Source organism: Rhyacophila brunnea, unplaced genomic scaffold, assembly GCF_057557595.1.
Source record: "Rhyacophila brunnea isolate RB1 unplaced genomic scaffold, BYU_Rbru_1.0 scaffold_11, whole genome shotgun sequence".
Lineage (NCBI taxonomy): Eukaryota > Metazoa > Arthropoda > Insecta > Trichoptera > Rhyacophilidae > Rhyacophila > Rhyacophila brunnea.
The window spans coordinates 34,568,648-34,593,297 of NW_028232763.1; the positions used below are offsets into that span (position 1 = coordinate 34,568,648).

Here is a 24,650-nt window from a genome sequence, read left to right on the forward strand (position 1 = left end):
TCGTAACGAATCTGCCCGGGTGGTCAAGACAAAAGCATGTTCCATGCTAAAAACCGCAAGCGGTAGAATATGTTCGCAAAAAAGTTTGGATTCCTTTTGTTATCAATTGGTACTATAACTTGTCTTATTAAACAGTACAATCATCAACCTGAATTTAAAAGATTGTCCACAAAGGATATATAATTTGACATAACAAGTTTTTCCCATGATCCTTCAAAAAGTAAACTTGTTAGTTGCATCGGATTTCCGTCAACTAAGATATGTTAATTAATAAAAAATACGTCGTTTTTGTTTCGGGACATCACTAGCGCTTCATACATTAATTAGTATGACACACTTACCCCAAAAAAAAAATATTTTAGTCCATATTTGTTGAAATTCTATACTGTAGTTTTAACTCAAGATCCATATCCATTAAATGAAATATTACCTTTCTATGCATGTAATACGTTATGGTTTTGAACTACTTTTGGAATAAAGATGAATTTAGTTACACTTACCCCAATATTGGGGTAAGTGTAACAAACTGACTAGTGACCAAAAAATATTAAAATGTCGTATTATAGTAAGATATACAGTGGGTTCCTTCTGTACCTACATATTAATTGTAATGCTTTTGTAGATCCTACGGTAAAGTTTTCAACTATTTAAAAGACACAATGTTCATCATGAACCAGGTTGAAATTCATATCATTGAATTATATGTCACACTTACTCCGACTCACCTTACTTCGATTATAATTTGATATGCAGGTAAGTACAAATGTTCGAACAAAAAAAATTATAATGAAATAAATACATACGTATGCAGTGTTTTACAAAGGGTCTTATTATGTGGGTAGGTCCTACCCATATAGGCAGTGGCGCACCTAGGATTTAATATGGGGGGGGGGGCAAGGAGGAGAATGTAAATTAGTCCTATTGGCTCTTTTTCTTCTTCACAGCCTAATTTCTCGTTTATCGGTCTTTTGTCTATTGCACTCGGTGTACCTACACCATGGTCCCCAGATCCTGAAGCGGGCCCTCAGGCTAGGATATTTGGGGGGGGGCTACCTACCGTTAATATAAAAGGCAGTGTGAAACACTACATTAACGTTTTTCAAATTGTGTTTTAGTTCAAATTAAAGGTACTTATACAGTGAATTATTGGCGATTTTTAATACATCTACTTTAATAATGGAGCTGTCGAGTATTGACACATAATAATCAAAAAACATATTGCACAATTATATAAGTAATTGAAAATGTTCTTGGCCATGAAGTATAATAGCGCCGCAGGCGACTTTTTTTACTATTAAAGCTAATTTATGATGTGTGTTTATCTCAGTTATCTGATCAACCCAACACGGCGGGCCCCTCACAGCCCGGGCCCCCAGACTAGAGCCCTGTCAGCCCTCCCCAGCCATGACCTACACCACTCCGGAATTCGGGTGGACACCGAGAATTTTTTGACAGTTCCATTAGGTATTGGGTTTCTAAAAAAACCTGACATTAGTGTTTCGAAATTTTTGTGTTAGAAATTAAAATCTAAGAAATTTTCCAAAAAAGGGTGCTGGAGAATTATTACAAATCATTTTTTTGCCGTGTTTTTATTTATCTAAGCCCAAAGGTACCTATAGTTTATTGGCTTTCAATTTCAATGTTTAAAATCATCTCCTATATATTATTATGCTAAGAGATTTTGAAAAATGCACTAACAGCTCATTTAAGCGACATTTTATTGTTATTTTTACATCTTCACTTCGAAATGTGCGCTACCGATTCATCTACCGATTGAATTGAACACATTTCAGAAATTTTCCATGATTGTACATGTACGTGATGTTTATATCCGATATTTTCTTACACACCGTACGAAAAAGCAAGGACATAGTTATTAATAATTCTAAATTAAAATCGCCATATTTACTGTTTACGCCTCACAGAATGACGTCTTCGTCGCTTAAGACCTTCTAATCCTTTATTTGACAAACGGATTCGATTATTTTTATTCAAATATCGTAATGTAGGCATTGGCGCACTTTTTTCCGGTGAAAAAACCATAATATTGGTACAATTCACTACGTATAATATCTTTTGACAGCGGGGTACGCCACTGTCCGCCATTTCATAGATAACGTGATATTCCAAATTTGATTTTTTTAAAATACTTTGTGGCTGTTCACTCAATCTTTTTTTATTGAATAATTACCTAGGCTACTAATTTCCATAGATCAGATAGTCATATTAAACTAATAAAGTTGCCATTGCAAACAATGAAAGAAATTAATACGAATTGTTATAGTCATCAAAATGTGAGATATTGTATAATATCTACCTATTTTAATCGTCCGTATCATCATCAATCTTGACCTATCCACTGCTGGATGAAGGCCTCCTCAGCCTTATTATACTCCTTACTTACATGAAATGTTATATTTATCAAAATCAGTGATATTATATTATTATCTACCTATCTATATATAATGCCATTATTATCACGAGCCTCAATAAATGCACTGCTGGATGAAGGCCTCTCTACGTTGATTGTATTCTCGACAGTATTGAATTTCTAATGTTATTTATCTACATATTCATATGGTCGTCATAATCATCATCATCATCAACCAGGATCAATCCACTGCTGGATGAAGAGTTCCGCAACCTGATTCTACTACTATTGGTTTAACGAATTTGTGATATTATACATATTTCTATCCATCTTATCATCATCAACCAGGATTAATCCACTGCTTAATAAGGACCTCCCTAGCCTGATTCTACTCCTTTCTGTCATATGAATTTCTGTATTTATCAAAATCGGTGATACTATATTTATCTACATATTCATATTGTCATCATCATCATCATCGACCTGAATCAATCCACTGCTTAATAAAGACCTCCCTAGCTTGATTCTACTCCTTTCTGTCATATGAATTGCTGTATTTATCAAAATCGGTGATATTATATTTATCTCCATATTCATATCGTCATTATCATCATTATCATCATCATCATCATCGACCTGAATTAATCCACTGCTTAATAAAGACCTCACTAGCCTGATTCTACTCCTTTCTGTCATATGAATTTCTGTATTTATCAAAATCGGTGATATTATATTTATCTACATATTCACATCGTCATCATCATCATCATCGACCTGAACCAATCCACTGCTTAATAAAGACCTCCCTAGCTTGATTCCTGATTGATAACTGATTATACTCCGTTCTGTCATATGAATCCCTGTATTTATAAAAATCGGTGATATTATATTTATCTGCATATTCATATCATCATCACCATCATCATCATCAACCAGGATTAATCCGCTGCTTAATAAAGACCTCCCTAGCCTGATTCTACTCCTTTCTGTCATATGAATTTCTGTATTTATCAAAATCGGTGATATTATATTTATCTACATATTCATATCGTCATTATCATTATCATAATCATCGACCTGAACCAATCCACTGCTTAATAAAGACCTCCCTAGCCTGATTCTACTTCTTTCTGTCATATGAATTGCTGTATTTATCAAAATCGGTGATATTATATTTATCTACATATTCACATCGTCATCATCATCGACCTGAACCAATCCACTGCTTAATAAAGACCTCCCTTGATTCTACTCCTTTCTGTCATATGAATTGCTGTATTTATCAAAATCGGTGATATTATATTTATCTCCCTTGCCCCCCCCTATTATATTTTCTGATTACATTATGTCCATTGTTTCAAATAGGCGGATGTCCATTTGTTTCAAGAGGATAAAATAAAAATATGATATTTGTTTTGATTATTTTTATTTTTATCAATATTATTCTGGTGCAATTCAACAATCATAATATTATATTAATCATATAAATTCAAAGACAATAGTATTTACAATGGCTTCAAGCCAGCAGACAAATCCAAAAGCTCCTGCGTCGACTTCTGTAAGATGTTCTTCACTTACATAACTTGCTCTGCCGGCTCTGAGAAAACATAAATAAAATGGCAGATATTAATAGAGAATAATTACCCATTATTACTGTAATATTGTATTTTGTGCAGTCGGAGGTAATTTTCAATGAAACACATGAGTGGTCAGACAGCCAAAGCGTAAAAATATCCTGGCTCCATAACTTTACGATACCTAGCTGATGTACTTTTAACATTCAATGACGTTTTGTCGGGTAGCGGACGTGGATAAGTGGTATTCGATATCATATTAAAGCAAGTATTGTATGCCCCAGATCAGTCTTTCTCAAAGTGGACGATAACGCCCCCTTGTGGGCGCTGGAGGCTTTCAGGAGGGCAGTAGAAGGCTCAAAGGAAATTAGGGGGAGTTAAGAAAATCTAGAGGGGTGACGACAGACAAATTCTATTTATAAAAATCCGACAGAATCTAGACACGACACCACTTGAGATGCGATTTACTAATTTTAGTTTTTAATTTTGGCTGCAAAAGTGAATCTTTCAACCGTAACGTGTAACGATTTCTGATAGCATTCCCATCGTCGTATTTGCGTGAACGTGGATTTAGTGCTGTAGCAACGTTGCTAACTAAAAAGAGAAATCGGCTGCAAGTTACTGAACGCGGGCGACTTACGGCTGTTTTTAAGTGAATTCGAGCCTGATATTAACAAACTCGTCGAAATTCATCAGATTCATCCTTCACATTAGATAAGTTTTAAATTCAAAACCTTTTTTGGATGTAATAAAAATATTTCTAAATATGATTAAGTATGAGTTTTATTTCATCTCATTGAAAAACATTCTTTGATCTCAGAAATAGGATATGGGTCACATTCTAACCCTATCTATCATATTATCCTTATAATAATGCATGTTTAAAAATTATATTTGCAATAACTGCTTTTAAGATACGCAACAGATGGTTATGTAAAAAGGTAAGTTAAAAAATATGGGGAGCACTAGATTTTTTTAAATCTCAAAGTGGGCGGTGGTCGAAATAAATTTGAGAACCTGTGCCCCAGATCGTTGCACCATTTTATGAGTGCCACGGGTCCTCCAGTGGCCACGTCAGGTCTTGCGTAATTATACTATTTACCTACCTACCTAAATAATTGGTATTTTTTTCATTTCTTGTGTGCGTGCCCTTGTGGTGCTAACATTAATAATTTTGTCTTTCACTTTCACTTATGTATACCAATAATTTAATAATATTCAAAATTTATCTGATATCGTGGAACAAATTATTAATACACTCACCGAGCTTTCATGCCCTTTGTCTCCTCGCAGCCCATCTTGGCAGCATCGAGAGCCTCCTTCAATGCATCGTTGATATCGGTGTTTTCCAAAATCACCAAGTCATGAAATTTATCGATGGCTGGTTTCATAGCATCTACCTGAAAAACCATTAGCTGATTAACATACATACTTACATGTAAAATCAGGCACAGTTCATTCAGTAAAAGAATGCCTTATCTCAATAAAATTTCTGATTCCTAGCCTTCCACCAGGCTGTCGCTTTTACCTGCCCATTACTATACACATGGCCCCCACAAGAGGGGGGCTGACATGGGTCTAGACTGGGTCCGGGGAGTCCACAGCGTGGTGGTTCGAACAGTTAAATGAGATAAACACACACCACAAATTTTCTCTAAAAGTCGCCTTTACTTTGAAAGTTTTGGCTGTGTGATGGAATTTCATATCATATCATGATTGATGTAATTAAATAATGATAATTCACGTGTAAAATTGTATTCTATAATTATTTTTAGTGTGTTTTCTGTCTAATAAAAATGTTACTTGGCTATCACAAAAAGTCGTCGCTATTAGTGCTTCATAATATGATGAATTGTAATTCAAGTGGATTTATTTGAAATACAAAAAATCGCTTAAATATACACGGAATGCCCTTAATTTTACCTTGCGGAACTCTGGGGTTCCAAACGCGCCAAACATCCTGACCTAAGGGCCGCTTTCTGGATGTGGGGGCTATGACTATACATTTATCTATTCGTTGAGGTTTTCTGGAATACATTATCCGTGAATATGAAGGTTTTAGCATTGCCTGACTCGAGACACCGCCACAATTTGTCCTTAAGACTGAAGAGCCACATCACAGGGCATTCAGGTGTCGAGAGATCGTGGATATGGTCAAGATCCATACCGGATTGTAGGTTTTACTGTGACATGTTTCTTAAATGCTGTTTTACATCATTTCAATAAAATTAAAGCTAAAATAGCATGGTGGGCTTACAATTGTTCTGTCTCCTATACTAGCTCGGCCGTACTTCATTATTACTTCAACACCTGATGCGCAGGCCTTGCTCCAAACGATGGAGAGAATGTCATCAGATGAACTAGAACACAATTCGAATCAAACAAAATAGTCTATAAAGATCCGTGGCGTACCTTAGGCTCGGCAGGTCTTGCATTGCTAAAAGGCTGCAAACGAAAGCATGGATATTAGAACTTTTGCGAGAAGGCCTCATGAAAATGAGTTATTTATAGTAATAGATTTTTTAGTGATTCTGATTCTGGTTCTACTGAATATCAGAAGATGACGTGTAGGTATGTCATTCTTTTATTGATATTATCCGTTTAAGATAAACGGCAATCGTAGTCAAGTGCGTAAGGCATTGGTCTTTCATCCAGGTGCAGCTAGTTCGATCTTAGTGAGGCCACAATATATTTATATGATTTTCTCAAAGCCAGGGTGTTTGGTGATTATTTCTCTTATATTACTAAACACTACTGTTTCACTACACGTAACACTAGTTGTAGTGTTACGTGTATGCATATATCAGTAGCAAAGGGTGGAGGTAGGCTGTTAAGATCCGCCATAAATAGTGCACATTAAACTTTTTAAGTCATACGCATTTGTTTTTATTGAACTAATACTACAATTTACAGATCGTGTTGGTAAGTTTTTTTAAAAATCAATTAAGCCCTGCCTAACGACACCATTAATAGTTTTGGTATACTTTGGGCGATACGATAAAATTGTGCGCACCCTTTCCTTCCTACTTACTTCTTTTCCTTGGATTAAGAAAAACATTACACATATTGTTTGTTCATTTTTTTAAATTCATTAAACGCTTGCTAAACCAAACTATAATATCCAAAGTTATGTATGATTTAATTGCATAATTTTAGATATTTTTATAGATAGACGAGTATTTTTTTTACTGTTATCTATTATGGCTTGGTTTCGCAGGGTTATTTGAATTACAAAAACTACCAACACCATCTGTAAATTCTAGTACCTATTATTTCAATGAAAACAAATACGTATGACTGACAAAGTTTAGTGTGCATGGCAGATATTAACAGCCTACCTCCACCCTTCGCCACTGGTATTTACAATATACGCGTCCCCAGAAATGAGAGATATTGTAAATATATAATACTAGTAATAATATTCATATTACATAATATTTATAATGCAATATATCTATGGTAAATTAAATATAACATTGATTTTAAAGGTTTTATGTTTATTAATGTAAGTATATTTTAATATACTCATTGGGCTACAACATCACACAACACTTCTACATCGGCTGCTCTTTAAGATTCAATTAGTTATGTACAACATCCTGAGTAGATGGTACACAAGGGAGATCAATTGAGTTAGTTGCAATGTGCAATTGTAAATATTATATTGCTAAAATAAATACTCCACTATGGAGATGGGTTGGAAAACATTGACTGATGAAAGTAATGAATTATAATTAGTTATTAAGTGTGCAGTGTTCTTACTCTAAGAAATATTTTCTCATTGACGAAAAGCACAAGCTGTAAATGGCGCCAGAAGTGCCCCCCATGTTGGTTTCTGCGACTTGCGATAATAGCTGTAAAATTTGCGCCGGGCAGTCTAGATTCATTATCATTGGTAAGATTTCTAAAACACCTGTAACAATGGAGTTATTATAAAAAAATATCTTAAGCGAAGAGACAGGGCCAGCGGCAATCTATCGCAAAGGAGAACGCAATCGATTCCTCAGAAGATTTAAAAGGGCTCCCCGAAACCAGTCATATAATAAATTATTAAATTACTCTAAAGTCTTAATGGTTAAAAATGAATTAAACTCAATACTCAAAGCATAACAAAATCCCTGCAACAACATCAAAGGACCTATAACATATAGATTAAAATTTGCATGAACGAGCTCGGGTAAATTAAATATGGTAAATACATGTACTTATCATGTGGTGTGTAGGCAGGTCATGCGTTGTATAGGGGTGGCAAATGAAGGAACGAATACAAATTTGACAACTTTTGGAAGCAGTAGCGGTTTTCCACGAAGCAGACAATGTCGTCGCTACGTTACAAAGTTATTTTCAAAAATAATCTCAGCATAAAACATCCTGGCAACATAACTACATAGTATTTTTTTTTTTTTTTTTTATAATAACCATACCCTTGCTTTTTCGTACAAGGTGGTTGGGTGGGTTAGTTGCATTGATGTGGGGCTAATTAGGTGCCTCCATTTATATCTTTAATTTTCTTTATGGCCAGGATTAAAGATTTTGTGTAGTGTTCTTGTGTTGTTCTATTGCTTAGTGCTTCGTGAGGCTTTTGGAGGTCAATTTCGTGATTATGTTGTCTACATCGAGTCCTGAGAGTCCATCGCTCCCTTTCTAGTATAGGGCAGTCGTTGATGACATGCCACACAGTTTGAGATGTGTTGCCGTCACATGGACAACAGTCGTCATCCCTCAATTTAAATCTTTTTAGATAAGCTCGCACCGATCCGTGGCCTGTTAGTATCTGTGTGAGTTCGTGTGATATTTTTAAGTTCCTGGCAAGAGTGATGGCACAGTTTATGTTTGGAATAAATTTCTGCGTTATTGATCCTGTGGCGGATGTTGTGTATCTGTGGTTCCATAGCTCTATGGTATCTTCGTTTAGTTTTTGTTTTGCGTAACTCAGAGGGAAGTGTGTATAGGTTAAAGGTCTTTTGTCTGTTGTGGCTTGTTTAGCGTATTTATCAGCTTCCTCGTTTTCGGCTATCCCTGTGTGACTTCTTATCCAGAAGAATCTGGGGTTTGTTCCTATCATTCGAAGCTGTGTTGACAGTGTTAAAATGTCTCTTACAAGTGGGTGTGTCGATGATGGGTTTTGGAGAGCTACCAGACTGGATTGGCTATCTGAGAATATGTTTACATAGTCGTGTCTGTGGAACTTTAATCTTTTGAGTGTCCACTCGAGAGATTCTCTGATAGCAAATATTTCTGCTTGGAAAACAGTGCAGTAGCTTTCGAGCTTAAATTTTCGGGGTGTTATTAATGTTCCATTTTCGTAGGCTACAAAAGCTGCCCCTACTTTGTTATCGATTAGACTGCCATCTGTGTAGATCTCCAATCCTGTGAAACTACATAGTATTATTAACTAGTATTGTATTGACCTATGTACCTAATATAATATATTATAATGGCGGTTTATCATACAAGCACAGTTTTTGCTAGGGTGCTCCCAAATCTGTAGTGTCACATACCTTCACAAACCTGTACCTAATTGTCTGTTTAAGATCACCGAAAATAAGTAATTATTAATAGGTAAGCAAGTAAATTTGAAACTAAAAATGAAAGGGTACGGCCTTAGATTATAGGGTACGGCGTTCTAAATCTAAGGACGTCTTTGTGCGTAAGGGGCATGGTGTTATTTTATTATTCACACACTTCGTTACGTCAATGCCTCACGATGTCAGTCCTAATTCTGGGTACCTACATCGTGAACCATGACTGACGCTTAGCAGTGAAGGACCAATAATATTATATTATATAATTTCCATAAAAACTATGAACTAGTAAATGACACTATGACTCCTTACCTTCCGCCAGACGTTTCAAGGTGGTTCCACAGTCGCCATCTCCACATCCTCCATCCAGCTCATTCAGCTTGGATTCATTTTTGATTAACTCACCAGAAGCGCTGATGAGACACTGTTTTAGTAGACTTTGCTGCGTTTCAGACAATGTATACTGTGACTTTATCTAAAAGAAATATTTAAAAATAAATCAATATCAATAAACTTTCTCTTTTATTCAACGAATAAGACACAAGAATGTAACATTCTATTTATTGAACATCTAATTTGAAAACATCTTATGCAATATCCAATAGAAAAAAATTTGGCTACCTTAACTCATTCGACGCGGATGACACGGATCGATCCAATTAACATGTTATTTAAATACGGTATTTAAATTAATTATTAATTAAAAGTAATTAAAAGGTCCGCAGTGATTGTGTTAAACACAATGACTAGTGCAACAAAAATCGTTTAAAAAATGAGATAACTTCGTAAGTATCATCTACTGAGAACTGAAACTGAAACATACTCTCAAACAGCGATATTTTACATCAAATCGAGACCATACCTAAATAAGATTTGATATAAATAAAAAGGATTTCAAGTTATACACATTTATATTTTTTATAAAAATCGATGTTTTTTAAAATAGATATAAAAAATATTACAACTATGAATTAGTCAAAAATCTAAACGCTGAAAATTTGAAAACTTAATAAGTATACTAAATTTTGTAATTAATTAATTAAGTAATTAATAAAAAATAATATAATAATAACATAACCTATGTACCAAATATGTAATAAATTCACATTTTTTTTACAATTGTAAGCTTATCTTTGACTTAAAAAAAAATATTTTTAATGTTTTCAGATAAGTACATATTTATTGATTAATACAGTTGAAATTGTAAATTATCAATCAAAAATCTCAAATTGCAAGCTTCGTATTTTTCCGCTAGGTTCTCTGTTGGCATTTATGACCCCCCTTAAGATAATTTGGTATAATATTCATAGGTAAGCAGTAAATTAATTACATTTTCTGACGCCAGGTTGTAGTCTATGGTTTTCCACTTCCTTTGCGAGTTGGGTAGTGACATAACTGATCCCACCCAGCCGTGGGCATCAGAAGTTTGATCCAAGAGTTTCAGCCAATCATCTTTGACTTTAGCCGGTAGCCTGAGTAGGCAAACTTGGAAACCTGCCATGTCCAGCGATGTCATGAGCATTCCCGAATACATTCTTTCAACAATTATTCCTCGAGCAGCTGTGAAAAAACGACAATATGAATGTTATTTATCTATTCATTTATTTTATATGTAGCTAATAATACGTAGGTATGCACTGTTTTTTTTTTTATATATTATTTAATATAATAATTATTTACTCTATAGTAAAATGTATGTTTTCTGTCACCCAGATACAATAATATACATATTATATTTCAGTTTATGGTTGGTCTGGTACTCAAAAAATAGGTCTTCATACAGCGTTTTTAAAATAAACAACCTTCACTACTAGATTTCAGATAAAAATGTAAATAAAACAGAGGTGTCGTCGATGAACTTTTCAAGATAATGGAATTTAAACATTCCATTGGTGTGCGTTGTAATTTTCCACATTAGTAACAAAAAGTCGCTAATGGGTCTGGTGTTTGGTATATAATATAATATTATCTTAAGACATTATAAAAAACCTTTCATCCAAGGAATAGCATTTGGTGTTTTTTTTACAGTCCCACGATGGCCCCGCGGCTTAAGCGTCGTAGGTTCCGGGTTCAAATCCTAGTTCTGGCAAGTACTCAATATATTGTTTCTCAATTTGTGTATGAGTCAGAGTATGGAGTATTGAGCAAGTGGCTAACATCCATTAACACGTAACAACGTAAAAACAAAATCTGTTTATACAAATCCAGCTAAAGGCCCATAATATGATCGGACATGGTCGGAATTTTTTTATCCTACGTAGTGAAATATGCAACACGGAGTTTTAAAAATTGATAGTTTATAGATAGACTGACTACAAACGTATCATTCTACACTATCATTTATCATTCTTTTTTTAAATATTTTAAATGGTGTAGGAGTGGTTTGAGAAATGTTATGAAACACTATTAATAGTCGGCAATGAGCTTAAATGTTTTTTTTTTAAATACATACATAACTGTGAATACACTTCACCGGCAACAATACTTTGTTCCAGCTGCGTTGTCGTGCCCAAATTGTTGATCAAAACGGCAACCGATGTTCCATGTCCATGAATATGAAGATATTTGCATAACCTTTCCAGAACTATTTTAACGGCTTCTTTGGCAGTGGTCATCTTTAATTTTTCAATTCCAGCTTCACCATGCACACCGGTACCGAGCTCCATTTCATCTGCAGCCATAGTGAATAAAGGTGGCTGACCTGATGAGAAAAAATATATAATCTACGTGTAAGTGAAAATAATATTTTATATATATAACGAAGGTCCAAAGCTACCGAAGCCGAAGCGGCTGTGGAATATGCCAAATCGCTGACTAGAAGTTACTGGGCGTCTTTCGTGGGCGAAGTCAGCGAAGCGTTGAGCGGCGCGCGCAACTCAAACATAAAACCGTGTGTGAAAATTTTCGTAGACAAAGTTCTTTTTTTGGTTATACGTTCGAGTTGAGCGCGCCGCTCGACGCGCCGCCGAACGCGCTTACCTAAGACGAGCCGTTCGAGAACAAGAATGTTGACCGCTTTATCATTGCTGCGTATTTATATTTTAAGCAGTTCTTAGTACATGTACAACAAATGTCGCGAAAATCTACATTAAATCGACGCCATATTACCAATGACATTATTAATGGACGACGCACTCAGTACAGTAGCTAGCAAGTAAATTCACTCATAGCGACATTCGCACGTGCATAGGTAGACGTCACGCAATATCCATTATGCGATATCACGCATCGGGAATTTATAGCAATATCACCTTTATTGTAATGGCGTTAGAACAATGTTTCTAGTATCAATGTTCGTTTGAGCGAGCCCGTTCGAACCAAACCATTCGGCAGGGCAGACCCAACAAAAAGCATCGGGAATTTATAGCAATATCACCTTTATTGTAATGGCGTTAGAATAGATTATGCCATTCGGCAGACCCGAAAAAAAAGTGAGTGTCATTTTTTTTCCAGATGCTTCGTCCACATTAATGTCATTGCATATTACCCATACGACATAATATTATTAACATGTGATTTCACTAGTTCACCTGGTAAGGAGCATGGTTCCAGACTAATTCCGAGTGTTGCCATATTTAACATTACATGAGTTAGAATGTCCATTACATGTTGTAAATCTCTGCCATTTTCAGCCAAGGCACCACCTATCTGTTGGGAACGTAAACAAAAAAATAATTAGTACCTAGTTATTATTATTACCTACTAACGATATTTCTAACTTCACTTATCAGTGGCGTACGATACTATGCAGACAATACGTAGCAAATATCAGTGATAATTATGTATTTTCCAACAGTAGACAATTAATTATAGAAATCGCCGATATAACATAATATATCGTTGTCAATGATCGCGAATTTACCACTACCCTGTGCTCAAAATGGAAAATTTTACGTACCGGAGCGCTCGATAATTTTTCGAAAATATTAACATCAAAATAAATAATATTTTTTCCACGAGACGGAACGATAATCTCTGGGAATTAACGAACCTGTGCTCCGGCGCGCTCCGGTCCATTTCGAGCCTTGGCTTTGTCCAAAATAATTAATAATAAGATAATTAAAAAAATATATGGCATTCAATCATATAAGTATTAAAAAGATTGTTTTTAAAAATAATAAAAAATTTTATCTAATGATTTTTGATGTATGTTATATAAATGTTTAAGAAAATACATCATTTAAACTCATCGCTCAATTAGATTTCGTCAGTGAGCTATTGAAATTTCATCGATTTAGTGCAGCGATACTCAACCTGCGGCCCTTTAAGCTTTTATGTGCGGCCCGAAACACATTTATTACCAGGAATTTCATATATCTTGAGATTCGTTTCGACTTTTTCGACACCCGAAGAGGATTGTCATTATGATCCACATCAGATCTGGTATAAGAGTGTTACTAATTGCACACGATTAATTTAAAAAACACGCATAATTTTTAAAATCTCAAAAATGTTTTGTAAAAAAGGGGGGGTTTCATGATTTTTTTCATCACACCAGTAGTGATGCGGCCCGCGTTACTTTACAAATATATGTATTTGGCCCGAAGAAAAAAAAGGTTGAGTATCATTGATTTAGTATGTACTTATTCATCAGTAGGTAGTAATATCGTATTATCTTCGTATTTCCCGTAAGTACATAAGTATACCTAACAAATGTGGTTTTTTTCTCTGATCCCACAGTCTATCTCTTTCCAAACGTCACACTTCGCCACTGGTATACGGAACGTCTTGGTCATTATTATTTGTGGCGAGTGGCTTTCGCATTTCTATCTTATTAATCTCTTCTGTGATCGGGACGATTAGGTGCTTCAAACAATATCCTTCCAAAAAACTATTTTTTAATTTGTGATGCTCTATAGCAGTGGTACTCATGTGAAATCTAGCTGTGGCCGCACAATTGCCATTGACAGTTCTATGGAAACGTCTGGTGGCCGCACCAAATTTCACTTTTTTTGATTGAAAAAATTAAAGCAAAATTTTATTTACTAAAAAAATGGATCAATTTATTTATTAAGTCCATTTAATAGAAGACATTTGAACATTTTAGTACAAATATATAAAAATAATGCAAATGGAAATTCCTCAATACTCCTTTTTCCAATGCGAGCCGCATGGCTGCTTCTAATTTTACATCTGTCAACTGGATTCGATATTTGTTTTTTATGAAGTGCATTACACATTTCACAGTATACAGTAGTAGGAAAAATCGACAATAATAACAAAGCAATTGCTGCCAATTCTTTGAATTGACTTGATTCTTGCTTGGTCAACGTATAACTTCGACCAAAATTTTTCGACCGTGGTATTATTAAAATGGTTTTGAAGTATTTGGCCATGACTCATTCCCAATAACGCATATTTAACGTTAGCCCAGGTAATTAAATTAAATACTGAAAATGATGTTGGTGGCCGCACATGAGATCCCCTGCTCTACAGTGATTGTGAACTAGTGGCATTTCGAAATAATTTAATTAAGATATTATATAGGTAGGTAGGTACCTAGTTAATTTAGTTATCAACCTTATATATGAAAATAAGCCCACACATCCCTCGTCTTCCAGCAATAGAATTGTACCCCGAAGCACAGTCTTCTCCAATAACAATAGTGTCAACCTGCAAACAATAATATTTTCAATAATTAAAAGAATATGACATACCTATTCTTATAAAATAAGTATCGCAAGATCGCCACACCTCAAAAGCCTGTCTTCAGATGGTTCATTTCCTGATTTCTCTACGTCGAGTGCTTATGACGTCTCGATTTCAACAAAATGTGTTTTTTACGTTTTTACAATCTTTTCAAAATCAATCAATTCAATCTATTTTTAAAATCGCTGTCTTAACCTAAACGTCTTCTTTGTATTTGTTGAATAATCGTGAATTTAGCTGACCCTCGCGGGACAATCTATTTTTTTGCTTAAAAAGCGGGACGTCCTACAAAAATCGGGACGTCTGGTAACACTGATCATCATCATCAGGGGCGCGACAACCCGGTGTGGGTCCTGGCCTCCTCCAACAGCTCCCTCCACCTGTCTCTATCCAGTGTGGCCGCTTTCCAATTTGGTACCCCCAGAATACGGCAGTCACTGGCAGCTCCATCTAACCAGCGAATCTTTGGCCTCCCTCTTCTTCTACGTCCTATTGGATTGCTGGACATCACTCTCTTTGCCGGTTCATTGTCATTCATACGGTGCACATGACCTAGCCATCGCAGTCTCCCAATCTTAATTGATTGAACTGCGCTGCAATCTTCGTACAGTCCGTAGAGCTCAGCATTATATCTTCTCCTCCAATTGGTGCCATCCCTGATCGGTCCATATATACGGCGGAGAATTTTTCTTTCAAAGATGTTCAGGGCTCGTTCATTTCGCAGAGTTAATGTCCAGGTTTCCGATGCGTAGGTGAGCACTGGCTTTACAAGTGTTTTGTAAAGAGTGCTTTTAGTTCGACGAGATAGTAAGCGGGACTTAAAATGTCTTAACAGACCAAAGTAGCATTTATTCGCAGACATGATTCTCTTGTTGATTTCTTCTGTAATATCATTATGTCGAGTTACAAGAGATCCGAGGTATATGAAACTGTCGACCGTATCAAACTTGTATGCACCAATATCTAACTTTGGTGCGACTTCTCGTGGTGTGACATAGACAGGCATGTATTTAGTTTTTGCCTCGTTTATTTGTGAACCCATTCTTTTGGCAGAGGCTTCTAGTGCTGTGAATGCCTGTTTTAGCGCCAATTCTGATATGGCAATGATGTCGATATCATCGGCATACGCCAGCAGCTGCACAGGCTTAGTAAATATCGTGCCGCTGCCACGGGCATCAATCTTTGCATCCCGTATCACCTTTTCTAGCGCAATATTGAAAAGAAGGCATGCCAGAGCGTCACCTTGCGTTAGGCCATTCAGTGATACAAATGGCTCGGATATTTCCGCTTGAAGCTTTACCCGGCATTGTACTGGTGTCATTGTCATCTCTACAAGTTAAATTATTTTCTTTTATATCTGGTAACACTGATAGGTAGGTATATTATTAATGCGCGCGATTGCAAGTTCATTTGTCCGAATAAATTTGAGTACCCACCTTTAATCCTTCAGATTTCGCTTGTTCCACCGCCATACCAAAGTTCAGACAATCACCCGTGTAATTCGGAATCACTACCAATAATCCACCTGGAATCGTAAATTCAAATGTTAAGTATTATAACGACTGTATACAGTGAAACCCCGATTCCACGGTTTTCAATGGACCCTAAAAACGATAAATGCGGAATATATAAAATTTAAAAAAAACTCGTTTTTCTCCTTGATTTTTTTCGACGTCTTAAATTATTTTCAGTTTCTCAGCTAGAGTTCTAGTTTTCTTAATGGTGGGCATTTTAGTTGAGACTTATAAAAATTCGTGATACGAGATGCGAGGCAAGTCTGAGCGCCGACCGACCTGTGCAAATAAAGCGACGCGACTGAAAGGTCTGTATATATCATAGAAAATTTTACGAAAGCGAAATGAAAAATATTCAACAAAAACGGTCAATCGGGATAATATTTGTGATGGGACCATACTATTTCGACGATAGATCGAGGAAAACGATAAATCGGGGAACAGTTAATGCGGGATTATTTAACATTGTTCTTATGGGTGTTTGGCGGGACTTTCAAAAATGAACAATCCGTGCGAAAAAACGATTTATGATTATATTTATTTATTATAAATCGGGGTTCCTCTGTATCTATAAGCCGTAAACGGACATGCTCTACCTGTCTTTTGACGTATATAACATTGTATTTACGTATTTTTGACGCGTGTAACATTAATAAATCAATCAATCACGTATTTTAACTATGGATTCACGCAGCGCTTGAAATAGAAAATTTTAAGAACCGGAGCGGTTGACAATTTTCCGAAAATATCAACATATTTATCTAATTTTATGTATATTTTATAAACATAAGTGTATTCGATTTGTTTGTTAATATTCCTACCTTAATCGGTCAAATTATTTTTACCACGAGATGAACGATAATTTCGGGGATTTCATGAACCGGAGCGGTGTTCCGGTGCGTTCCGTTCCATTTCGTGCTACGTATTCACGACATGATTTTTCTTAATTATTGATGATCATAAAATAGCTCCAGAATATTACAAATTAAAAATGTCACTAAAGCTTGTAAAATTTTACATGATATTGACAAAATGTTGATATTATATACCACGTGGTAGCTACAGCAGTAAATTCCATTGGCTATTGCGTGAGAAGACTGAGAAAAAGCAGGATAGCGTGTAAATTTCGGTTATATGCCAATCTACTTCATATCGGCTATAAATATTTATATTGTAAATAAATATAGGTACTCACCATAATTTGTAAAAGAGAAAGAAAAAAATTCGAATAAATATGTTACTCTGTCTTATTTTAACGACAACAAATCAACCTGTATAATAATGCATCAGATATCGTAGGGCCTTGATGATATGATTCTTGGGTGGAGAAGCAAACACACTTCCAGCAACTGCACCAGCCAGCATTCCTCTACCAACGTAACCTGAAATATCAAAATTTTGAAATTTATTTGGGCGTATCTTTTCTTTAAAACAAGATTCACCACAACAAGGGTAAATTACCGCAACTTGGTAAAATACCCCAAATGGGGTAAATGTAAGAATTTTGGAGATAATGAAGGTCTAAGTAAAAAAATACTAATAGTAGTACCTATGAATATAAAAAAAGTACAAAATAATTTCAGAATTGAGGGTGTGGAAGCGACAAAGTTGCTGCTACGTTTTGTAACAATTTATCTTTTTGAACACGATCAGGGCTCTAAATGGACATGATCGCACCGGAGCGCCGTTCCGGCTGATAAAATGTCCAAAATTATCGCCCCGTCTCGTAAAACAATTAATTTCACCATTTCAGCTAGATAGATGATGTAAACAAAAAATATAGCAAACTTTTTTTTGTAAAATACACACAAAATTAGATAACTATGTTAATATTATCGTAAAATTGTCAACCGATCCGGTTCGTAAAATTTTCCATTTCGAGCGCTGACACGGATGCTCTATACCATTGGTCTCCAAAGTGGGGTTTACAGCCAATTAAATCTCACTCCATGGGTTTATACCAGCGTTGTCCAACTGGCGGCCAGAGGAATACAACTTAAAGCACCATTACCAATATATGCATGAACAAAAGTATCATTCGTGCACGGGAAACATGAGTATAACACTTGTAAAAACGTTGAAAAATCAGCGAAACTGTCAAACGAATTATTTGATTAATATTATTGTTTTTATTATTTATTTTCTAGTTATGTGTTATTTTAGATTTTTTTTTGTATAAAAAATAACTTTTGAATTGACATTAACTGACTTTTCATTTACCTATCCTCTTTGGTCCCGAAAAGTTTGCTAAAGAAAAAATGGCCCGCGGCCTAAAAGAAGTTGGACAGCGCTGGTTTATATAATGGACAAAAAACAACGAAATGGTAAAGAAAAGGATTCTGGAATATCATATGCGACCAAATGGGCTGATTCTTCTATCTCTTTGACTGTGGCTAATTTTATGTAAACTTAAACAATGTATACCCACCTAACATTAGATATCGTTCGCAGTTACGTTTATTATCATTATTCGATTCAATAACTAAATTAATCAATTATTGTTTTACGTGTTCGGCAATGGAAATCATTACCAACGAACCCCGATCCTTCACGTGGCCCAGTGGAAGGTGTATATCGGTAATAAGACTCGACGGATGTTAATCTTCGGTGATGTTTATTCATCAATTAAACTCAAAGTACAGTTACATGGTGTAAACAAAAGGGAAATAACTCAGAAGAGTTCGATGCGCAGGAGACAACTGGAGAGTAGAGCTGAGTTAAGTTTGAACAAGTTGAATGGTCGCAGTTGAATGGTTTTTGATTGAGTTATACGCCAAAAATATGAATTATTATATTTTGGCCACGACTCTAGGGAACGATCTAAAATTACATCGTACGATCGGGGGTCTGCTGGTGTAATTTGAGCTTAAGAACACAACCAGGCTGTTCAGGTCAGCGGGCTCAAATGCGGGTATCGCTCTTGCCAACTTTTGTTAGGAGACCGCACAGAATATGACTAGGGTTTGCAATGCCGGTATTCAATTATTTATCGATACCGAATACCGGTTTCAAAAATCCAAAATACCGATATTTTCGGTATTAAAAAAGCATACACGTTTTTCAGCGTCCAATATTCCCGTTTGAACCAAAACCTTGTCATGAGTGTATCTTATGAAAGTATCACCAATGTCTAATGTTTTCATAAAGAATGTCTTGCATACCTTTATCATGTTCCATGTCCATGTGTACCGTCCCATGTCAATTGGTATGACAAATTTGGTTTTCGGTTGGGCATACCTTCCTTTATGCGTCTATATTTTGGTAAGACTTCAAAAGTATGGATCACGATAAAATTACGTTGTCTAACATGTTCTCTTATTTCCCAAAACTTGGTATTGATGACAACTTGACATTGATATGATAACTTAGTTTAACACTTTAGTTTACAATTATCATTGCAAGCGCCTTTGACACACTTAGTTGCAATGATCTTACCAGAAATGGTTACATGCTGTTTACCAAAAGTTATACCATGTATCGTCCTCTGGACACCATTTTTCTCTGGCGCTAACCAACCGACAGTTAGATATTGTGCGCGATTTTTCCCGCGTAACAGTTACTTCATATACTAAAAACAACGCAACTGCACTTATGGTTCATTTGCACTCAACATTACCCATTAACTTGAGTGAAAAAAGAACATATCGCGACATGTGTTGTTTTTTCATTGTAAATATTTTAAATTTGTTAAATAAACTAAGCATCAAAAATGAATTGGAGTGACTAGCAGTAGTGGTGTTTTTACACTATAATTATGTGAATCCTACGGAAATTTTTGCATTTAAAACAGGAAATCACAATTTTAGCACTTATGGTTGTTTTGTTCTGGATGGGCGACTTATTGTAGGTACTTATATTAAATTTAGTGTATAAGATTAATGCTGCCAAAACGCAAATGTATTTAGTGAAACTATTTGTAAAAAAAATAGCAGTTCTAAAATATTATGATCTATACATATTTATAAAGGTCAACATAATAGTTAGGTTAGGTTAGGTCAAGTAGGTAGGTTCTTTAGGGTGCTATAAAAAAGTGTTTCATAATAATGTCAATATATTTTAATAGCTATTATTATTGATATGTAGGTACTTCTTTTCTTTTTTACAATATTTTTTGACGAACACATATCGGTATTCAATAAGAAATACCGGTATTGATATATTCATTCGATATTGCCTAAATATGACAATAGTTTAATGTCTGAAATTTAATGTGAAATTTGCTACATATTTGATTTGAGCAGAGCATTTAGCTAGAGCCTAGCTATTCAGTCCCCTTACAATGTACCTCCTCAATTGTTTTCATGAAAAGCTATGCTACACCTATATAACATTCTTAAAAAAATACTTACCTGCACAAAATGGTTCATGGCCAGATCCACCCCCAGAGAGTAGTCCTATTTTCAGGGTACATTCTTCCTGAAATAATATTTAATTATAAACATTTTAAAGATTAATGTATCGTGGACTATTTGGTATCTCTGCTAATAGTATACTTACTACTTGTATTGTAAATAACGGGTAATAACAATTTAGTATTATTGTTATTGCAGTTATGCCTGTATATTGTGCAGTATGTATGATTATTTTAATCTACTCTGCAAGACTGTAGTGACGTCCCTAGTCAAAGTGCCGACCTTAGGCAGACATAGAATGCCGTCTAATTTAATTTTTAGTTGAAATTGTATTTAAAATTCTTTAAGTTTAAAACACAACTGTCTATTTTAGTAGCATGCAACAAATACCTTGAAAAAAATGACATATAATCTACTGAGGTTTTAGAACAGTGTTTCCAAACTCATGGGTCACGGCCCTAGGGGGCTTCTGCAGGGGGCCGCGAAATGTTTCAGTAGAGGTATAAATATTTATTTATGAATATTTTTTACAATTAATTATTATCGCTTTCCTCTTATTAAATTATTTTTGTAGGTTGCCTTAAAGCATAAAAAATCCCAATAACATAACTATTATTGTATTGTAATGGCAGTTTATCGAACAAGTAAAATTTTTAAAATGGTGTCTCCAATCCTGTCAGCTCTACAAACTTCCACTTACCTAAAACCACCATCACCACTAATTATCAGTTGATGGTGTGCATGTCAATTTAATGATTTTTGGTGTTCTCGTCTGTACCTATATGATACTTAGTCGAAGATTAATAATATAATAGTTAAGTAGGTACCTAACAATTTTGACCATCGTGAGCTGGTTTGGCCATATAGCATAAAATCAAACACACTTATTTTTTATAAAATATAATTAAAAATATATAACGAATGTAGAAAGGAAAAAGGAATCCACACAAATCAAATTTTACAGGAGGCACAAAAACGTTTTTGTTGTGGTTTTCAGTCAAAGGTTAAATACAAAATATGTATACATAATCGTGAAGTACCTATATGATAATAATTAATATTTTGGTTTTTATATTCTTAGTCTGATATTAATTATTAAGTTAATTAAAGAAAAACCAACAAAAATTATGGTTAAGTCGTATTTCTCACTTCAATTCCCTCTTATTTTTTTAATTTCCAGCTAAATTTAGATAATAAATCGGCATTTGCAGCTTACATCTTTTGGACAGAACATGTATCTATTTAGTCGTGCACAACGTTATTATCCAATAAAACCTACTTAAAAAAACTGACGGTTACATCCTTTTTCCTTTCTGCAGTCGATAAGTATATTATTTTTTTCGGAAATTTATCAAGCGCTCCGGTTCGTAAAATTTTCAATTTCGAGTATGTCTATCATAGCCAGCGACGTCCCGTGGGGGTAAGCAGATTGAGCGTCGCTTGGGCGCGGCAGTCACTCGAAGGGCGACAAATCGTGGAGAATCATTTGGTATAATACATAGAAATAGGCACCTAAACTTAGCAATAACGAAAATATCTTTCCACTAAAAAAATCAGCTCAATGGTTGGCAACAAAATGTATTAATTAACATAAAAGGTTTAACAGTTATCAGGTGTATCTTTTAAAGACCTCAGAATCTGGTGATTTGTGTAAGAGTCTAAGTTAGTTAAGTATATTATAATTAGGCGCTTTTTATATCTAAATTTAATTTTGTATGTTTTAGTGGTACTATTTTGTAAATAATGTATACATACAACACATTTTTTAGATATTGAAGTCATGAAAGTATGGTAAAAAAATACTGCATAAAAATGGGGCGGAATTTTGGCGCTGCCTAGGGGCGGCATTTTGTCTAGGGACGTCACTGATCATAGCACTGGGAAATTACTCACGTCTGTCTGCGTTATAAGGCGAATATCGTCGTGAAGTCTGAGTCCAGGGTATACCAGAGTCAATCCTTTCAAAGCGTCGTCGACGGCAGTATATGCATCATTCACCAGTTTCTTAGCAACAGCACTCATATTGATGTTAATAAGATGCACCTACTTATATTATTAATATGAACACTCCCCCACACAGAGTAACACAGACACCGATTATATTAGTTGCTAATCTATTTTAGACACTGGAATATTATCCACTAATGTTTTAATACGGACACTGCTATTATAATTATTTACACAATTGTATAAAATATAAAGTACAATTAATAAATAAATGTATGTATTAAATTAAATTGTGTTTACATATAAAACAGGTAATAGTAAATGTAGTAATATATTATAAGCACGCACTACGAGACGAGTATGAATGATTTAGTGCCTAGTGTTTGCTTGCAAGTTGTCATTGCTTGTTTACAGTTTGGTCATTTAAATAACGTTTACGTCACTATTGATAAGTCTGATGTTCACGTATAGCAGGGATAGCGAACATATGGCACGCTTGCCACTTGTGGCACACTAGATGATTTTGCATGGCACGCGAATGTTTTATTTTAAAGAGAAAAAATACCCATAAATGACAGATCGCATTGTATAAAAAAATAGTAGGCAGATAAGACACTCTTCAAGAATATAATTGTATAGGTCGGTCCTTAGGATTTATGCGTCACATATAATATTACCACACTAACCTCTGAACCTCGACGATTTTCAATGTTTGAGACCATTGCAGCGAGAAGATGCCTCATCTGATAAAACAATTTTGGTGTCAATTTGAGCTTAAAGAACCGAACTAAGTAATATAATAACTAACAATTTCATTTCTACCCACAAAAATGGCTGTACCAACTAAGAAACAAAAACTTGGTGGAGTAGTAATTCTGTCAGTTTCAAAATATTGATATACTTACCGAAATGTATGGCGTAATTTAAAAAAGTGATATAGCTATATGTGTACTATGTTCTATGAGTGGTATCTAGAACACCATTATTTTAATAGAATTTTTAAAAACTACTTTTTCCCCATGAAAAACTGCTCGGCACGCCAGACAGTCGAAAAATAGTATTTGGGAAATTTTAGCACGCGTACGTAAAAAGGTTCGCCAACCCTGACGTATAGCATTATTATTAGTTTGAATAATTTTATTAACTCTGTCGTTATATACACACAATAATATTACACATTCTGTCTACGTTCGAATACGTTATCATCATCAGCCGGAGTCGACCCACTGCTGGATGAAAGCCTCCCCTTGCTCCTTTCACTCATATCGGTAACTAATTCTTCGCTGCCACTCACATCCACCACATTATGAGTTCATCTATCTAATTATAGTAAACCCAATTATTTTTCTACAGCCTGACTGTTTACCAAATAAATACCAGATGTGTCCATAAGGTCGATCGCCAAAAATATTTAGTTTATTTATTCATAATTTGGAAATATTTATATTATCCAAATTTTTAATCAACACTCATAAAACACAATAATTATCACACCAATAAAAGGAAAAACATAAGGTGAAAATTTATTAACCAGTTTTAAAAACTTCAATAAAACTGCTCAAAAATTGTAGACAATCTTACAATTGTAGGATAAGTAATTCAAGCTCTGTAGTTTCCGGAAGCTCAAGATAAAATTTATGTATTCATAATAAAATAACTAGTTATGCCGGCTCACCACTCGTTCTGTAGAGGGAAGTCTACGCTACACGCCGGTGCTA

At 35.0% G+C, this 24,650-nt stretch overlaps 1 protein-coding gene across 1 annotated transcript; it reads right to left on the reverse strand.

Annotated features, from left to right (window-relative positions):
- Positions 1 to 3,804: 3,804 nt before the first annotated feature.
- LOC147078661 (triokinase/FMN cyclase-like) lies at positions 3,805 to 23,286 on the reverse strand. The gene is made up of 13 exons (XM_085960311.1): positions 22,879 to 23,286; positions 20,983 to 21,049; positions 17,905 to 18,015; positions 16,556 to 16,644; positions 14,991 to 15,083; positions 13,001 to 13,118; positions 11,923 to 12,171; positions 10,801 to 11,030; positions 9,783 to 9,945; positions 7,708 to 7,858; positions 6,203 to 6,305; positions 5,209 to 5,345; positions 3,805 to 3,968 (listed from the first exon to the last, which is right to left on the reverse strand). Exons 1-13 carry the CDS (start codon positions 23,005 to 23,007, stop codon positions 3,851 to 3,853), a joined length of 1,758 nt encoding a protein of 585 aa, XP_085816437.1. The 5' UTR covers positions 23,008 to 23,286; the 3' UTR covers positions 3,805 to 3,850.
- Positions 23,287 to 24,650: the final 1,364 nt, after the last annotated feature.

Bases quoted from the DNA above. Each gene is read 5' to 3' on its own strand.
- LOC147078661 (XM_085960311.1), bottom strand. From the start codon at position 23,007: ATGAGTGCTGTTGCTAAGAAACTGGTGAATGATGCATATACTGCCGTC. The intron at 16,645-17,904 runs GTTGATTTGTTG...TTACGATTCCAG, and splicing joins TCTGATGCATTATTATACAG to GTGGATTATTGGTAGTGATT. The intron at 13,119-14,990 runs GTTGATAACTAA...CGTTCCCAACAG, and splicing joins GGCTTATTTTCATATATAAG to ATAGGTGGTGCCTTGGCTGA.